General features: G+C 44.1%; 1 protein-coding gene across 1 annotated transcript in view; it reads right to left on the reverse strand.

Moving 5' to 3' along the window:
• Positions 1-4,664: 4,664 nt before the first annotated feature.
• PRKCA (protein kinase C alpha) overlaps positions 4,665-16,431 on the reverse strand; it is a 162,566-nt gene continuing 150,799 nt past the window's right edge. The window contains exon 17 of the mRNA XM_064522756.1: positions 4,665-12,250. Within this exon, the coding sequence (XP_064378826.1) occupies positions 12,086-12,250 (165 nt within the window). The 3' untranslated portion in view covers positions 4,665-12,085. The remainder of the gene's footprint in view (positions 12,251-16,431) is intronic.

A 16,431-nucleotide genomic window follows, 5' to 3' on the forward strand; every position in this document is an offset into this window, starting at 1 on the left:
GTGCGTTCGGCCGCTCTGTGCCATGCTGCAGCGTTGCCCGCGCACCCGAGCCGAAAACCAAAGGCCTTTCCCAAATAAAAGAGGGCACCTGGGGCTGTGGGACGGCTGCTGAAACGAGGGTGCGGAGCGGGCAGCGGCTGGCTGCGTGCTGTGCGTTCAGCAGCCCCTGCAGTGCTCTGTAGCAGAAGACACGAGGGCAGGAAGACGGGGGATTTAAATGGACGCAAAGCTCTTGTTTCTGCTAGCCGGTTCTGACTGCATTGCAGATTACCCAGGCGTGGTAACACGGGTGCCTCGGAGGGCCCTCCTCCTCCTCCTCACAAGGGTTTGATTCATGCAGGTGACATCCTGGGGGAACCCTTTTCCCGGTCTGCTTTTCTTTGCCGGCAGAGGTAACCTTGAAGGCACTTAGGCCGTTACACGGTGAACGTGCCTGATCCTGCCGACCTGACCAACATACTGATGGGCACAGCATTTATAGGCGACCACAGGTCTGTCTCCCCCCTGCTCCCGCTCGTTTGCTCCCTGCTCGATTACTCAGAGGGTCTTAGGAAGGAGAAGTCTGTACCAGCAGAAAATATCCTAGTATAGCGCTTGCAGGTAGATGCAATGAACTGGCAAAGCAACGACGAAGCTCCTGCAGCTCGTGTAGGAGGTGACTGATGCTCCATGCCAGCTGCCTCGGCACTAGCTATTTTTTGACATTTTGCAGGCAGCATGGCAGAGGTAAGGTTTGGGGAGCAGCCGGAGCCGGAGGCGGCAAGCCGCAGCCGTCGCGCGGCGGGGACACGCTGCCTGAGGGGCTCTTCGGGGCCACCAAGGGATTAACTTCCCCGAGCTGCTGGATCCTGAAGCGAAGCCCAGCCTGCTCTTTCTCTTTGCACATCACTGCCTCGAGCCTCTGCTCAGCCCCTGGCAGCGGCTCAGGAGGAAGTGCAAGGAGAGGTGCAACGTTATTTTTATCTCTGCACCCACATGCTGTGTGAAAGCTTCAAAAAAAAGCGCAGAGCCTTTCAGAGACGGCCTCACCGGAAGGCTCTGACTCACGGAATAACAAAAGCGCACGTGTGAACGGAAGTTATATACTTTATTTAAAATAAAACACACTCTGCCATCATATGGGTTCTAAATTGAGCTAATGAAAGCCGAGGAAGCGCCAATTAAGGATTTGCGCCCTGGCAGCTCCGTGAATTGCTTCTTTCAGCTGGTGAAAGCTTGTGCCCCGCTGCCGGCGCCAGCCCACGCGGCCCGTGCAGCCCCACGCGGGACAGCGGGGAGCTCTGAGAGGGGATTAAGCGCCCGGGACCCACTGCCATGCCGTGCGGGTGGGCAGGACCCCGCCACGAAAAAAACCTGGCATTCAGGTTGCTCTCACTGTTACCGTTTTCTCTTAATGCTGAAACGAACTCAACGGGGAGGGCTGGGAACCGGGGTTTGGTTTCCTCGCCTTCTGCGGGGGCTAAGGGCAGGACGAGCCGGTGAGCGCGGGCTCCCCTCGGCACCCTCCAGCGCTGAGCACCGCTTCGGTCTGCGTGTGCTGCCGAGAAACGGGCTGCTTGCAGCATGAAAAATGACTCTGGCCACAGCAATCAGATTTAAAAGGTCATGTTTTGGACAGCAGTTTAGATGACATTAATTATTAAAGCTTCATAACACTTGTGTTAAGGGTAATAGTTTTCCATGTGATTTATACAGCACTGAAATTCATTACCAATCTTTTAATGATGTTAGGTTCAATGAGGCACAAAAACGCTCAATGACTTATCTCAAAAGGCCTAGGAACAGATCCAAGGAGCCTCTGGATGTGCTCATCGGCGGCCTGAGCCCTTTCCTTCCTTCTGCCCTTGCACTCGTTGCCTGTTGCTTTTATAAACATTTCTGATGGATTTTTCCTGAAATTTCACCTAATCAGTGTCTCAGACACGGCTGCACTCGTATGAGGAACGAATCAGTCCTGGTAAAAGACTGTTTCTGGAGGTGTCACTGAAAACGCTGAAGCTTTAATGAATCTGAATATAGCTTGAAGAGTGTTTTATGTGGGGTGTGTTTTATAACACACACAAGAGAGCGAGGCCGGGGTGGAAAACCGTAACGTGGGTGAGGACAAAACCGTCGATCGCGCAGAAATGGCGAGCACCGGAAAGCCCTCCTGTTTCCCAGCGCCGCCGGAGCAGCTCGATCGCGGCCTCCTTGGCGGGGAGCGCGGGGGCCGGGGCTGGGCCGGCAACCCCCGGCACCCCCGAGCCACCTCGCCTCTGCGTCTCCCTCTCCATCTCAGTCTGGATTCCTGGCAGTTTGCTATGATTTTTTTTAGCAGACTCCGTTTTTTCTGTTCAACCTGATGCGGGAAGCATCAGCTGGTGTGCACAGCCTGCGAAGACCCACCTCCTTTCAAAAATAGTCTTAATGGGAAGTTTGCAGTAAACCAAAGACTTGCTGGTTAACACCGCCCGTCTGTCCTTCACGTCAAGCGGCAGAGACAGGCCCTCCGTTGCGGGTGTTGTAAGGTACAGCCACACCTGTCAAACACTTCAAACGACACTAAAAAGCCCACCACCAGCACAGCAAACAGCCGTACCTCCATTTTCTCTTCAGAGCAGCTGAATTTTTTTGCTCCGGGCTGAGCTTTTGTGCTGTGAGAGGGGGTCTGATCCCGCAGAGGGAGGTGGGACTCGTGGCAGGCGAGTGACTCACAGGCTGTGCAGCCCAGGCGGCAGGGACGGAGCTGGCTGATGTCTGCGGCCGCGTCAGGTGAGAATAGGGTTTAAAACACTTCTGAGCAACTTCCATCCCGTTTTTTTTTTTTTTCCTCACTCAGGTATTGCACTTGAAATTGGTTTGGGTTTTTTTTCCCCCTTCATCAGCCTGTGCGACAACATCTCCTTTAGGTGGCCCGTCGGGAGCTGAGTCAGGGACCGGGAATGAACGCTGGAAGCGGCAGCTGGTGCCTGACACCGTCATCCCTGCAGCGAACGCGGCAGATCCCTTGAGACGGAGATGGCGTTGACTCACTTCCCAATGAGAGCTGCCGTATTTTACCTTCCTCCTTTGGGAAAAGCAGAAAAAAAAGCAACAACCCCACCCTTGCAGGTAGCTGCGGTGGGCCTGGACTCAGAGCGGGCTGTTCGCCCCGTTGGCTCCCCCGTTTCTCTGGGTTTTGTCGCGCTTTGGGAAGGCGACAGGTTCATGACACCGTCTGGGAAGACATTCCTGGTCGAAGGCTTCCTGCTCTCCCCCTCGCCGATTTGCCTGCGCTTTGCCGTGCGCGGGGTCGGCTTTCCGCAGGCTCATCCGGCCAAGCGAGCCGCAGCCAGGGCTGCCTGCACCCGGGCGCCTGGGGGCTGTAATTACCTGCCGGTAATTAACGCAACCATCGTTTCGTGTACCCTGGGTGTTCTCGGAGGAGGTGATTGTGTTTGCTGCTCAGGTACCAGTTCTGTAAAAATACCCTGAGCTTTCTAAGCCGAACACCCAGCTCCCTCGAGAGCGGGAGCGGCGGGCACGCTTCGTGCGGGAGGCAGGAGGAACGCCTGGCCGCGGCGGGACCGGCGCTTAGAGGCTTGGACTCTGAAATCTTGTTTTCAAGATTAGGAAGCCCATCCCGCCTCGGGCAGGCCGAAGCGCTCGGCCTCAACGCCGAAGCGGCCTCGGCCCCGCGCGGTTGCCCAGGCCTGCTGCTCGCACACCCGCCTTCCCCGGCGGCCTGAAAATGCTGCCTCCTCGAATAAACAGTTACGAATTTCAGCCAGTCCTTTGGGCAAATTTAGCCAGATTTTTCTGCAAATTAAAACAACCCAAGTAATGAATTAGCATGAGATTCAATGCATTTTGGAGAGCAGCAGAATGTGTCTGTCCAGATGTCACAATATTTGTACATCGCTTTCGGGGTTTTGCAAACAGATCTACAGCAGGCGAAACGAGGAGCAGGGGAGCCCGGGCTAGGGGAGGCACTGTCCTCATCTAGGAGTGATAAAAGAGGTGTTTCAGAGCAAAACCAGGCCCCTGACCATCCATATTTATCAGAAAACAAAGCCTCTTCCCCAGCAGAAGTGGCGGAAGGCAGAATGCCAAATCGGAATATAAGCTTCCCTGTCGGAAACCGCAAGCAGCCGAGCTTGCAATGAAAGAAAACGCTGTTTGACTGAAACCGCTCCTCTAGTGTGAAAACTGGGCCTGCCTGATGTTTCTGAAACTTTCCCTCCAAGTTTTGCAGGTGTCTGGATTTCCTCAGCCTCCCCAGTGTGGCGGGGTTTCGGGGAAGGGAGGCTGCCCTCGGCCCTTTGCAGCAGCCGGGGCTGAGTTTGGCACTCATCAAAACCTTTCTTTAAAGGAATGCACAGGGAATGTCTTCCAGGAATGATTCCACACCTAATCTTCTTTGTATAATTACATAGCTTGCCATAGGTTTGCAGATTGATCTTACATACAAATCTTTTCCCCCATTAAGCATCTTTTTCTCACACTTTATCAACAGGAATTAAAAAAGACCCAGGTTAAAACTCCATGTGCAACCACTTGAAATCGGGGAGAAGCGAGGTCTGGGCTTGGGCCATCTCTGCGGCAACCTCAGGAGCCTCAAAGCCGGGGAAGTGCCGCCCCGTCGCTGCCTCTGCGGGTGCGTTTTGACATGACGTTTCCTAAAGCCACACCAAACTCCCACAAAGTAATGATCAGTGTTTTTATTCATACACACTTGCTTGGAAACTACAATTAATATTTAACAAAAGCATTTCATGCAAACAGAGATTGAAGATATTGAGAATTAAGAAAAAAACCAATGCAGTAATTTATACATCAGTCTTGCCCGCTGTATTTCCAATGGTTTTTTGAAAAGTGAATGGCCTTTCCACATTTTCTGGTAGCATCTTGCAGATAAATGATAAGAAAATAATGTTCTCCTCTTCATAAATACAAAACTGAAGTCTTAAAATCATATTCAAAAGTATGAACGAGTTCAAGGTGGTATTACTCCTTGTTTGAGAAAAGATAAAACTAACATAACATACAACAATTTTAAATGTTTCAGGTGTATTCTGTATTATCTTGCAAAATCACATTTTGGGAATTGCACTAAAACTTTTTAAGAGAGGCAACAGAGTACTTCATTTTGTTAAAATTATTTTTCTTGCATTAATAGTACTTGAAAGACTAAATGAAATGCTTTGTGGGGAATAATCCACAGATTCAGTCTGTACCATCATGGCAAGAGTGTGTGTTTCTGCCCCAAGTCAGCAAGTTCCCTTGACCTCTGTGGGATTTGAGGTGGTGCTGCTTAAAGGTAAGACAAACTTACATGCTTTGCTAAACGGGAATGGACTCAGGCACATACTTAGTATTTTGCTGCACTGGGGCTTATAGGCTTAGTGCTGCCAGACGCCGGCACCCCCAGGCTTGGTTCAGTGAAGCAGTCAAGCACATACGAGCCCGAAGCGTTCAGCGGTTCCACTGAATTCCTTCAAAGGCCAAGACCAGAGCGCTCCCGCCTCTGGAAGGACTGAGCCATCACCTAACTGAAGTAAGTAATATTGCCTCTGAGTAACTGGTGCACTGATTCAACCAGTTCTTAGGAAGAGGTTGATAAAGATCAACCCTAATTTTACTTTTTATTAAAATGTTTCTTTCACCTATGTATGACTATAAAAAGAACGTAACATTCGCTGCAGATTTTCCAATATATCCTGCAGGAAGGAACAGATGCTTGGCCAGATCTGCTTCCATTGGAAACAGGGTCTGCAGACGGCTCCCATCCCCAGCCTGCGCGGATGCGGACCGCAGCCAGCAGCAGAAGGGCCCATGTTTGGTAGCTGCAGCACGGTGCTGCTCTCTGACAGCTCGACTTACTACCAGCAAGTCAGCGAGGCTTCCCTGTTAAAACCAGCTGGCGATCCAGTACTGTAACTGCAATGGAAGCAGGTTAGGGCCAATTCTCGGTTTTTATTATTATTACTCTTCCTGCACTTCACTGTTTAAAATTATTAATAGTCTGTTGATTTTTTTGGTCAACCAACATCAACAGAAGAAAAAAACATAGCTTCTATGGTGATTTTCTGTTACACTTGAATTACGGTGTCACACATAAGCAAAAGAAAAGATGAAGATAAATGACACAGGAATAAGAGAAAACTATCCACTGAATAAAATTGTCATGGATGGACCAGCTGCATAAAGAATATCACTTGTCCTTTAAAAGAAGTCAGTATAAACATTACTAAAAAACAGCTGTATTGACTTTGTTTAGCTATAGGGAATCACACCCTACAAGAATCAATTCTGCTAAGACTTCCATTTACATGGAGTTCCTTAATTGCACATAGAAATCTCAGTAATTGGAAAAGAGGTAAGAGCATCTGACCTCTACACAATCAGCAAGCACCACTTCACACTGCGACCTGGCTCCAGTTATCAAAAGCTAAGCTGTACTCCAGATTCTGTAAGAATGGTTTAAATGGTTTCAGTAGAATTACTAAAGTTATATAAAAAAGTAGAAATACCATGGTATATCCAGTAACACCATGTGAGTTGAATAAGCTGATTTAATATTAAAAATTATAATAATACTTACACAACACTTTTCAGGTTAAAAGTGCATTAGAAACATTAACTAAGAAGTCCTCACACCTCCTTGTGAGGTAAGTAGGTAAGTAAGTATTATTATCCCCATTTTACAGATGAGGTAACTGAGGCAGAGAGATTAAGTAACTTGCCCAGGGCCACTGAGGGCGTCAGTGGCAAGTCTGGGATCCGAGCCCGCACTGTCCGCTCCCAGGCCTGTGCTCCGAGCGCTGGAGCAACCCTCCCTCTCTCGCAGGGTTTTCCTATGCACAGGAGGGCTTTAGTGCATGCTTATTATTCATTATAAGGCTATTTAATTACCGATCATTACTGGCACAGTTATTGGTTGGTATGAAATCATACATGTTTATGGAGTCAGTTCTTATTTAACCCTTCATTTAACTATTTCAGATCACATCTAAGAGTATGGCGCTGAGGAAAAAAGTGCTTTAGCTTTTATACTTCTTTTACTACTTTGTAGCTCAGTGTCTGCCTATGGAACAGCACACAGATAACACATTTCCTACAGCTGACACTCAGACTTATAAAGAAACAAAACCTACGGACAATAATTTATGCTAATGACTAAAAGAACTCAAAATCACATTAAATGTTTCCAGGAGTTCTGTGGCAGCTCAGAAAGCCTACTGTAAACGCAACACTGTAAGTATTCCTTCTACTAATATCAAAGACTTACTATTCGTTTTTCCAATGATTTTGTTTAATAAGGAGGATCTTCTTCCTCTGCTCACTGTGTGCATCTCCTACATTTAACTGGGATTACACCTGGATGCACTGAATGAGAAAATACATATTGCAAGCGGTGTAGTTCAATCCTGCACCTTGGACACGCTATTTTTGCTGCGAGAAAACAAGTTCCTCTCTTGCTTGCCCTTGTTAATTTTACAAGAGCTCAGCGTTATGCAGTTGAATTCACCCTGAAAGACAGGACAGATTGCAAAGGCAACTTTTATACACGATGAGTTTCTTTTAAACTAACAGCTGATTTCCAGAACAACTTTGAGATTGCAAAAGAAAATTCAATTATACTTCAGTAAAGTATGAAGGACCAGAAAGCAAAATTGCATTTCTCCTCCAAATTGGGTTAAGTTGGAGTATTTTGTTATAGGAATGTACTCTCTGCTCCTCATGCACGTGCAATCCTCGTTTAGAGCAACGAGACTAGGCAGCAGGTAACGGGCTGCACTGTAACCCCTGCTCGCTTCCCAGCTCCCACGGCCCGCTGTGGCGACCCGAGCGGGGATAAACGCTCCCAAAATTGTGCCCTGATAATGAATCATTGTGCCTAGGAACCAGTTAAGTCTCATTTAATCCATGAAAACGGTGGGGAAGTTGTAAGTGTCCTTTTAACTGTCCTTATATGTGTCCTTTGCAGGAAACAGACCCACTCCATTAAAAGAAAGGAAAGAAATTATGGATTGCACAGCTCACTTTGTAACGCAGCTGTCCTTTTATTTCAGCCTGGGAAACAGAAGAGCTTTCTCTCTACAAAGTGAGAGGAGTTTCTAACAAATCATGAAATGACACATCACTTGTATCTTAAAAACAACACAGCAAGTAGCTTAAAAGAAAAGCAGTATTGAGAAGGGTTTGGGGGGGTTGTTTTTAAAATTTGAGGGAAACCAGAACACTGTTTAATTCCACAAGATCTTAGGTTAGCTATATGAATACAAAACTTTTTCTAAACAATTCAAATCCTAAATCTAAACTTTTAGCAAACTGTTTAAGTCCTCTTGAGTGTTTGTTTCCCCCCAAGTCAGTTAGTACAAATGCACTGACACCTAAAATTTTTGAGCATCATCTCTGCATCCCGATAGCTGCAGAGGTGCCAGGTGCTTGGTTCTGCTTTGGAAGGGAAGGGAGTGCACTCATGAGCCAAAAGCACTTCAGACTTGAGCGTATGTGGGATGGTACAACACAGTTCCCTAAACTTTCATCCCAGCTTCAGTGCAAAATAATTTTCAATTTTACTTTTAGCAATCTTTGTAAAACTGTGGGTGTTAGGATTACTGTTGCTATTGAACATAACTGAAAGAAAAGCAGTTCCAATGCCTCCTTCTCTGTTAAGAAATGTTCTCTAGAAAGCCAGATCTGTGAAAAATCTTATATAGGTAACTTCTGTATTACAAAATTACGAACATGCTTGCTGGATACTTAAGGATTTACTTGCTACTATACATTTCTGCGCGATAAACAAACCACCAGTGCACTTCTGAATTCTCTTTAAAGGGCTGGTCCAAGTGGCAGCGGTCACATGCAAGCTAGTGCGTTAGGCAAAGAGTAACGCAAATATTCACTCCCATTTGACCTGCTTTATGCAATCTTGTCTTGTTCTTGCAGGATCAATGAGTTCACAGTACCTTTTAGTAAGCCTTACACACACCTACAGAAGAAGACATGAGATGTCCCAAGCACAGGAATTTGAGGTAACAATATTAAAGAGCGATTCCTGCCTCGACCTTAGAAAACCCGCAGAACAAACACAAGTGCCGAAGAGCTAATTGTGAGAAGTAGCCACAGAACGAGCAGCTCTGTTCAGACGTCAGACCAGCTCTTTAACGTTACGCGCCAGTATGAACAGTACAGCCTGTTCCAGGTGCGTCAACACCAACCACCTAGAACTGGACTTTGCTTTACAATTCCTATCTCATCATCAGAACCAGAAGGGCTCGTGCCACCTGCCCGCTTTCTCTCCTGCTTCCTTCAGGATTGGTTTAGCTCTACCCCAGACTTACTTCTGAAACTCGTGCTCTGCTGTTTCTCCCTGCATTTTCCTTTTCAAAAGTCTCCACTTCACATTCTTAAAACACATATAATGCCTTTAAGATTTACTTACTAACTTGAGAGCCCCTTATTTATTAAAAATCTGAGCCTAAGTAATCTGTAGAATCTATTATATCCTATAGTATGATACCCTGATATTCCTAAACTATGGCAGGCTAGTAATATTTAGAAAAAGGTAAAAAGTCATGAAATGCTGTACACGTCCACATGCTTTATGGTGAATACCCACAACTTTAAAGGTATATAATATACAAACAAGAAAAGTAACTCCCAGACTTGGCTGATATTTGACACAGACTTTTTAAAAATTTTACCCCTAAAATTTTTTAAAAAATTTTGAGTTGTTTATTTAGGCAACAATATGAGTACTTGCTTGTTGGTAAACACGCCTTATAAGCAATTGTGTTTTTCTCATGCCCTAGAACGGTCTGTTTTATTCCTACGAACCTGCACTAAAATCGGATCACTCTGACCCACGGAGATGCTCCTGACGCAGAGCCGTGGCTGCAACAGGACTATCGCTGGGTGAAAGTCAAACCTCTGGAGTGTTGCAAATCACAGGTCCTATGCACCAAAAATATGGCTTCTGAGGGCGCTGCAGGTGCGAAAGCGCTGCACGGCCGCCGTGAGCACCCAAAGGCAGTCCCCCCGCGGCCACGGCGGTCGCTCCCGTGAGCCAGCACCGCTCGCGTGACCGCGACTTCGCAGGATGGGACCTTCCTAACAGAATCTTTGGCACAGGTTCGATGTTTTATTATAACAAAAGGTGTTTAGAAAGTAGCCCCTCCCCCCTGGTTACAGATTCTAGTACAAATTTAAGTCTTTTATGGCAAATATCTTACTTGGAATATGTTTACATGCTGGAAAGACTGCAATCAGTCTGCATGCAGCAACAGAGACGTCATGCTTCTGGCATTGCCATGCACATTGGACAGACAAGAAGTGCCCGTGGCCGCTAACATTAACAAGGCAGAAGGGAAAGAAAAGGAAAATGCACTGACTACTATTTTACATGCTGTAACAAAACCAAAATATGCACAAAAATATTTACTGGTATTTGAATTAGTATCTTCTGGTAAGTTGTAAGAGGAAGTATCAAACTTTTTAAAAGTGATAGGAGAGGAGAAGACTGCGTTGATTACAGGGTTCGTCATTGCAAATAAAGTCTATTTCCTTCTCTGTAAGCAATAAGCAGATGTGAAATGATAGCCTAATTGAAACTTGTATAAAACCTGCAGGTAGCAATTATTGTTTAAAAGTAGATCTACAGTTAAAAAAACCAGATTATACCATAAGCCATTAACAATATCCAAAAACTAAAATAAAAACCAAAACAATAGCAATAAAACATTTAGCTAAACTAAATAATAATATCATTCAGAACAAGAACTTTCACAAATAAAGCACAATTTGTTTTATAAAATTTTTATAATACTCTTTATGCTTGATACGATTATGTCAATAATATAGATCTGCTTATTATTAACCCTTATTATTAAGAGTTATTACTAAACATGCAAAATTCATTGCATGAAGCATATGTAAAATGTATTAAATTCCCTTCTATCAGTAAAACAACTGTTAGGTGCTTCTTCTTTCAGGCTTCATTATTCAACAGCCCCAAGTGTTCTAAATTAAAATTGATTATTTTAGGACTAATTCTCACCTGATTTTCATGAGTTATTCTGGAGAAATCAGGAAGTCACTTGGGGCTGCATTTTTTGTTAATTTGCTATATATAATGCCTTCTTTTGTTTGCTGCCCTATATTTGCAGCCTATAAATAAAACCATGTAAATAAGATTTAAGAGTTTACAGTTTTGTTTTACATTCCAGGTTAACAAATTTCATAGTAAAATATTGGTATTAGTAGAACTGGTTAACAGTAAACTTGAGGAGTGGTGTAAATTAAATTAACTGAACAAACAATGGCACCCTGGATCACAGAATAATCTCATGGAGATTAAAATTCACAAAAATATTATTATAATTATTACTATTATTATTATTAAAGACAAAATTTCACCCTTGAGTTTATCATGTGCTACTTAGCAAAGATCCTAGTGATCTGGCCACTGCTGAAGTTAGTTTAAATTTGGTGTTGCTTACAGGATTAGGTGTTGCCTCAGGGGCTACCTTGATTTTTTTCCCCCTCACCGCCACCTCCACCCACGGGCTTGTTCCTGTCGTATTTTTAAGCAGCTACTTCCAGCGCTTTTTCGCAATGCCCTCTCCTCACCAGTGACGCCTCCGCTGCGGTCGCTTGTGCTCTTGCTCTCTCGAAGTCCCCGGGAAGACCGGGAGGAGCAGCGCTCCCTCCGGGCCCCGCGCTCCTATCTCACGGCATCCGTGTTTAAGGACTAAATATTCAAGGTGGTGGGGTTTTTTTTTTAGATCAATGTTATATTATTTCTAACATAGTAGAGTGGAAAAGGGAGTAAAAGGATAGTGGAAGTTACAAAAATACATAACGTACCAAAAAAGGGTAAACTTTAGACGAGTCAGTGGTGACTTCTAGCAGAATAACTGGGCACTGTATACTACTTTATCTCCCGTTAACACAACATCTCAGTTGCAAAGCCGAAATCCTGAATTAGTGGCCTTTCCCCCATCTTAGGCTTCCTAACCCCACAATTTTCAGGCCCAAACGGAATCAACAAGGCAAAGGCCTAAAAATTCTAGGGTTAAGGACCGTTCCCCATTGTGCAATTTGTTCCTATGTTGCTGTTTCATGCTACATTTTGTAAAAGGGGGTGTACAAACTGGGGGTTGACATAAGAGAATCCTTCGAAATCCGTTTGGTCTATGTTAGCGATGACCAGCTGATCCGGAGGGGTTAACACTGGCTGTCCTCGCGTGAAGAATTTATCGAAGTTCTCAGCACCTTTGCCACACTGTAAGAGAAAAAGAAAAAAAAGGCTGAAAAAAATCAGCAATACATCAGCAGTTTGATCTTTCTGCAAATTTCTCAGCATAAATGTACGATTTCCCCCCATTTTTTACAAATATTTAGGACACTGTCTTCTTTTCTGAGATTTTAACAAAAAGAAGTCAAGCAAACACCGAAATTCTAATACATGAATTCGGATGAAAAGCTGAGTCGGATTATTTTCCATCCATCAGCTTGAGGTAAGAAGGTAAAGAGGCTTCGCTGTTCAGAGCTACTGAGATAAAGAAATGAGACAATGTTTTTATGGACATGTATTGGCAAGGAATACTTTATCTGTCAAACTGTTTGATCCTTCTGAATACCTTTAGTTGCAAAATTAACTGTTTGAGTTAACTTTGTTTCCTTCACAATCCACACAAAGTTTAACATAATTCATTTATATGCTTTGATTCTTCACTGTGTAAGCATATACAACTCCCATTAATCCATAAACTTTAACAGAGCTACACTGGCCTAACATTAACATAGGAGAGCAACGAGGCAGGTTTTATTAATGGAAATATTTTGTGTCCTAAAAATACAAGCTAAAGTGGCATATAATGCTTGGAAGATTATGAACAGGTTGATATATATATGCATATGTGCACAAGTATGTGTGTATATAATCATTATTATTGAAATTATAACACATTATAATGCAATTGTCAATTCCCAAATCCATCCAACGCTTAGTTCCTTGGGACGCTTATTCCAGATTGCACTTCAGTCCCACTCGGAATTAAGGGAAACAAAATAAAATCGTGTGGGGCATGGAAAAGCTGGGTCGCCTCGCAGATAGCGTCAGTGTAGGAAGTTGTAAGCACGGCTGGACAGTTTTATACGTTTGGAGTGGAGGCACTGGGACAAAATCGACCCTCTGGAGAAAGCCAGGCACAGGAAAGAGCAGCGCAGTCCTCGGCACGCTTGTGGGAACGTGGATCCACAGGCAGGCGCGGGCATCGCTGCCGACCGCCCTCCACACATTATCCCGGGGCTGTGCGGGAACAGCGGTGCCAGGATCCCTGCCTTCGGAAGCTAATCCTGCTGTAACCCCCAGGCCACCACGCAGTCTCCCTGATGTCCACCACCTCCACACAGTGATAAGGGAGTTGCTCCTCTTGGCTCAGGAGCTAAACCACCAAATTTCCAGCAAGGCCCAGTTGCCCAGCCAGGGAGGAACCCGGGGCAGGGAACGCATCCTGGTGATGGGTCCACGACACAGCACGTGCTATCACTCGTTTCTTCCTTTCTTTCTTGTCTTAAGAGACATGTCATCTCATGGAGCCCAGCTGAGAAGTGTGGCTACATACAGAGCTACACGCTGAACACAAGTCATTCAGAACGTAAAACAGAAGAAACCAGGTTTGCAAGAAGGATAGTTTGAGTAATGCAGAAAACACTTGAAAGGCAGGAAAGTATGATTAGAGGCAAGTAAAAAAAGGATGAAGGTGGGAGCAGAACAAAATTAGCTTGGGTAGAAAGAGTGCGTATTTGGGGAAACCTGATCCTTGAATATTAGGGAAAGGTCTAAAGGAAAAATCTATTTATTTCAAAACTATCTGCTATAATAGATCATAGAACAAAGTGTGATTATACGATAAAGGCGGTGAATGTTTCTTCCCATTGTACGTGACTCTTCCCTCTCTATCCATCTCTAAAGGATAGCTGCCCTGTTAAACATTCGTGTTAGCGAACAGGTCTGCAGTCAGATTTAAAGGGCAACGTTGCATTACGCTACTATCTTCAGACCTAGAGGATAACTCGGTAAGGGCAGAAGATGGCTGGTAGAAAAGGCCAATATTAACCATTGATTTTTATGAACTAATTTAACACGAACAAGAAAGGGGGATTTATAGGAGAAAAACCGAAGAGGGCCCATTAAGGGAATTCAGGTGGTGAGATGGGTGTAGCTCATAGGCTATCTTAAAAACAGCTCAGTTAAAGTTTCCAGTCTTGTTGCAAAGCACCTGGCATATTCTGCATTTGGACACGCCATCCAATGTGAGCTGCAACGAACTTTTGCTGCCTTGGGCACGAGTTGTTTTATACTTCAATGAAAAAGGCATGCTCGGGTCTGCGACCGCGGCGCTCACGAAAGGCCACTTGTTCAGTGTTGGAAAACACAAGCAGAGGGACACTCCAACGGGTTAAAGGCTAATGTTAGTTTGCTTTTGTCACCCAGGGTGCTCACCGGATACCTTGCTGCCCACTGAAGCCAATGCATTTTGGTACCGAACCTCTGGAGAACAAGAACGGACAGAGTTGAACTTTGACATAGGGTAAAACTCTTCATCGTTCGAATGAAAGTTGATGTATTTCCAAATTAACAGTCAAATTTGTTTAGAGGCAATACAGTCAATTCAAAGCAGCAACGAAAGGGGTATTTTTACTGGGAAGACTTCTTACTAAAAAGATGTTTTACAAACATGTCTCATGCTTCCACAAAATTATGCCCAGGTTGTTTTTTTCTGCAAGTGGAAGCTCAAATGAGCCATATACGAAAACCACAGTGTTTGACTCCATTAGATCTCACTCCTGCTTACAGCAGTAGAGCTGAAAAATAGCTCCTGTGAAATATAGGGATTTTTCATGTGAACGTAATCATTTATCAATAATTTTGCATCTTCAGTTATGTATTTTTCTTCATTTTAACATTGTTATTGTGAGTGTTAATGCAGTATTAAAGCAAAACTGAAAATAGGTGACTCCTACAATTCTTACACTTACAAATACGAGTAAAATGACCTTTTTACAAGATAAGCAATCAATGGCTATAGCCTGTGAAATGTCAATCTGGAAGGGAACAGGTTATTTATAGAGCATTTGTGCTTTATTTGTTGTGAAAGATGTGTCTCAGATTGTGAACTTTTAAGCAAATTGCATGCAAATCTCTTTTAATAGTTTATTGTGTAATGTCCTTATTAGCACGCTACTGCTTGGCCAGTACGGTGTATGTACTCAGCACCTTCTACGCGTCAAGCTGAATACTGCGGTGTGCAGATTGCACAGTGTAAGGCCAAACACCATCTTTAACTCAACAATGTAACTTGTAACTGTAAGTACAGTTTTGCAAGTATTTCCACACTAAAAATCTGAAACGAACTGTTTAGCTGTTGTTTGTAGCACGTAAGATACCCCACAACACTGGCTCTATACCACAGAAGGTAACTCTTGGTAAAATTTTCCATATCTAACTTAGGTGTTTATATGCTCCTAAGATTAATAAAGCATTTGAGATAGTTAAACCTAGGTGGAAGTTAAAGTACTTAGATACCTCATGCTTAAGTCCACTGGGACTTAAGGATTAGTCCTGCAGCAACATACTCCCTAGAGCAGATACACCTACCAAGCTTTTCTGAAAGAAAACAAACCAAACCCAATAGCTATGTCCACCTCTACAAACAGATTACTGTTCTTGTGCTTTTTGCTTTCAAAAATCGATATAAATAAAATCAACAATCACAATATGTTGCTAAACTAGTTATACAAAGGGTATGAAAATATCAGGCTTGGGTTTTAAACGATTTTTGTTTGAGAAAGTTAGGCCTCATCCGAATGCTTGGACTCCCTTAGCATATTTTATTAGCAGCCTGTATAAACAAAACAAGTCATGATTAGCCACAGCGAACCAGCGCAGCTGTTCTGCGTGGGGGCCATAATGTGCAATCAAAGGTGTTATGATGGATCCAGGCTATATTTCAAGCTTTTAGTATCTGTGTGCTGATGTCACTTTTAAGCACTCATAAATAATAAAATTTACAGCTGAGAAGGTAGATGTGCTTTACTATCAGCTTTAATTTTGCCACAAAAAGTATGCAATGAAAATTTTACATAAAACATTGTGTAAAGAAGTGCAGCTCTCCTGAGTGACAGCTCTTGGGAAAGGCCAGCTGAGGTAACATTATCATCTACGTTTCTCTATGTATTTATACAGTCTTGTGCACAAAATTCATACCATATGAAAAGGCTGAATTTCTGTAGCACAAAACCCTCTTCTTGGTACACATCCCCCCTCTTGTTGATGTTAACAAGAGTCATCTGTACACAAAAAGCAATGAATATATTCTGCCAGTGGGTAGTGTCCTCCCTCTGTTCATTAATTTGCGATACCACTCTACCATGTCTGCATCGATAAATAAATGAGTG

The sequence above is a fragment of the Dromaius novaehollandiae genome, chromosome 18 (genome assembly GCF_036370855.1).
Source record: "Dromaius novaehollandiae isolate bDroNov1 chromosome 18, bDroNov1.hap1, whole genome shotgun sequence".
In the NCBI taxonomy this organism is placed as follows: Eukaryota; Metazoa; Chordata; class Aves; order Casuariiformes; family Dromaiidae; genus Dromaius; species Dromaius novaehollandiae.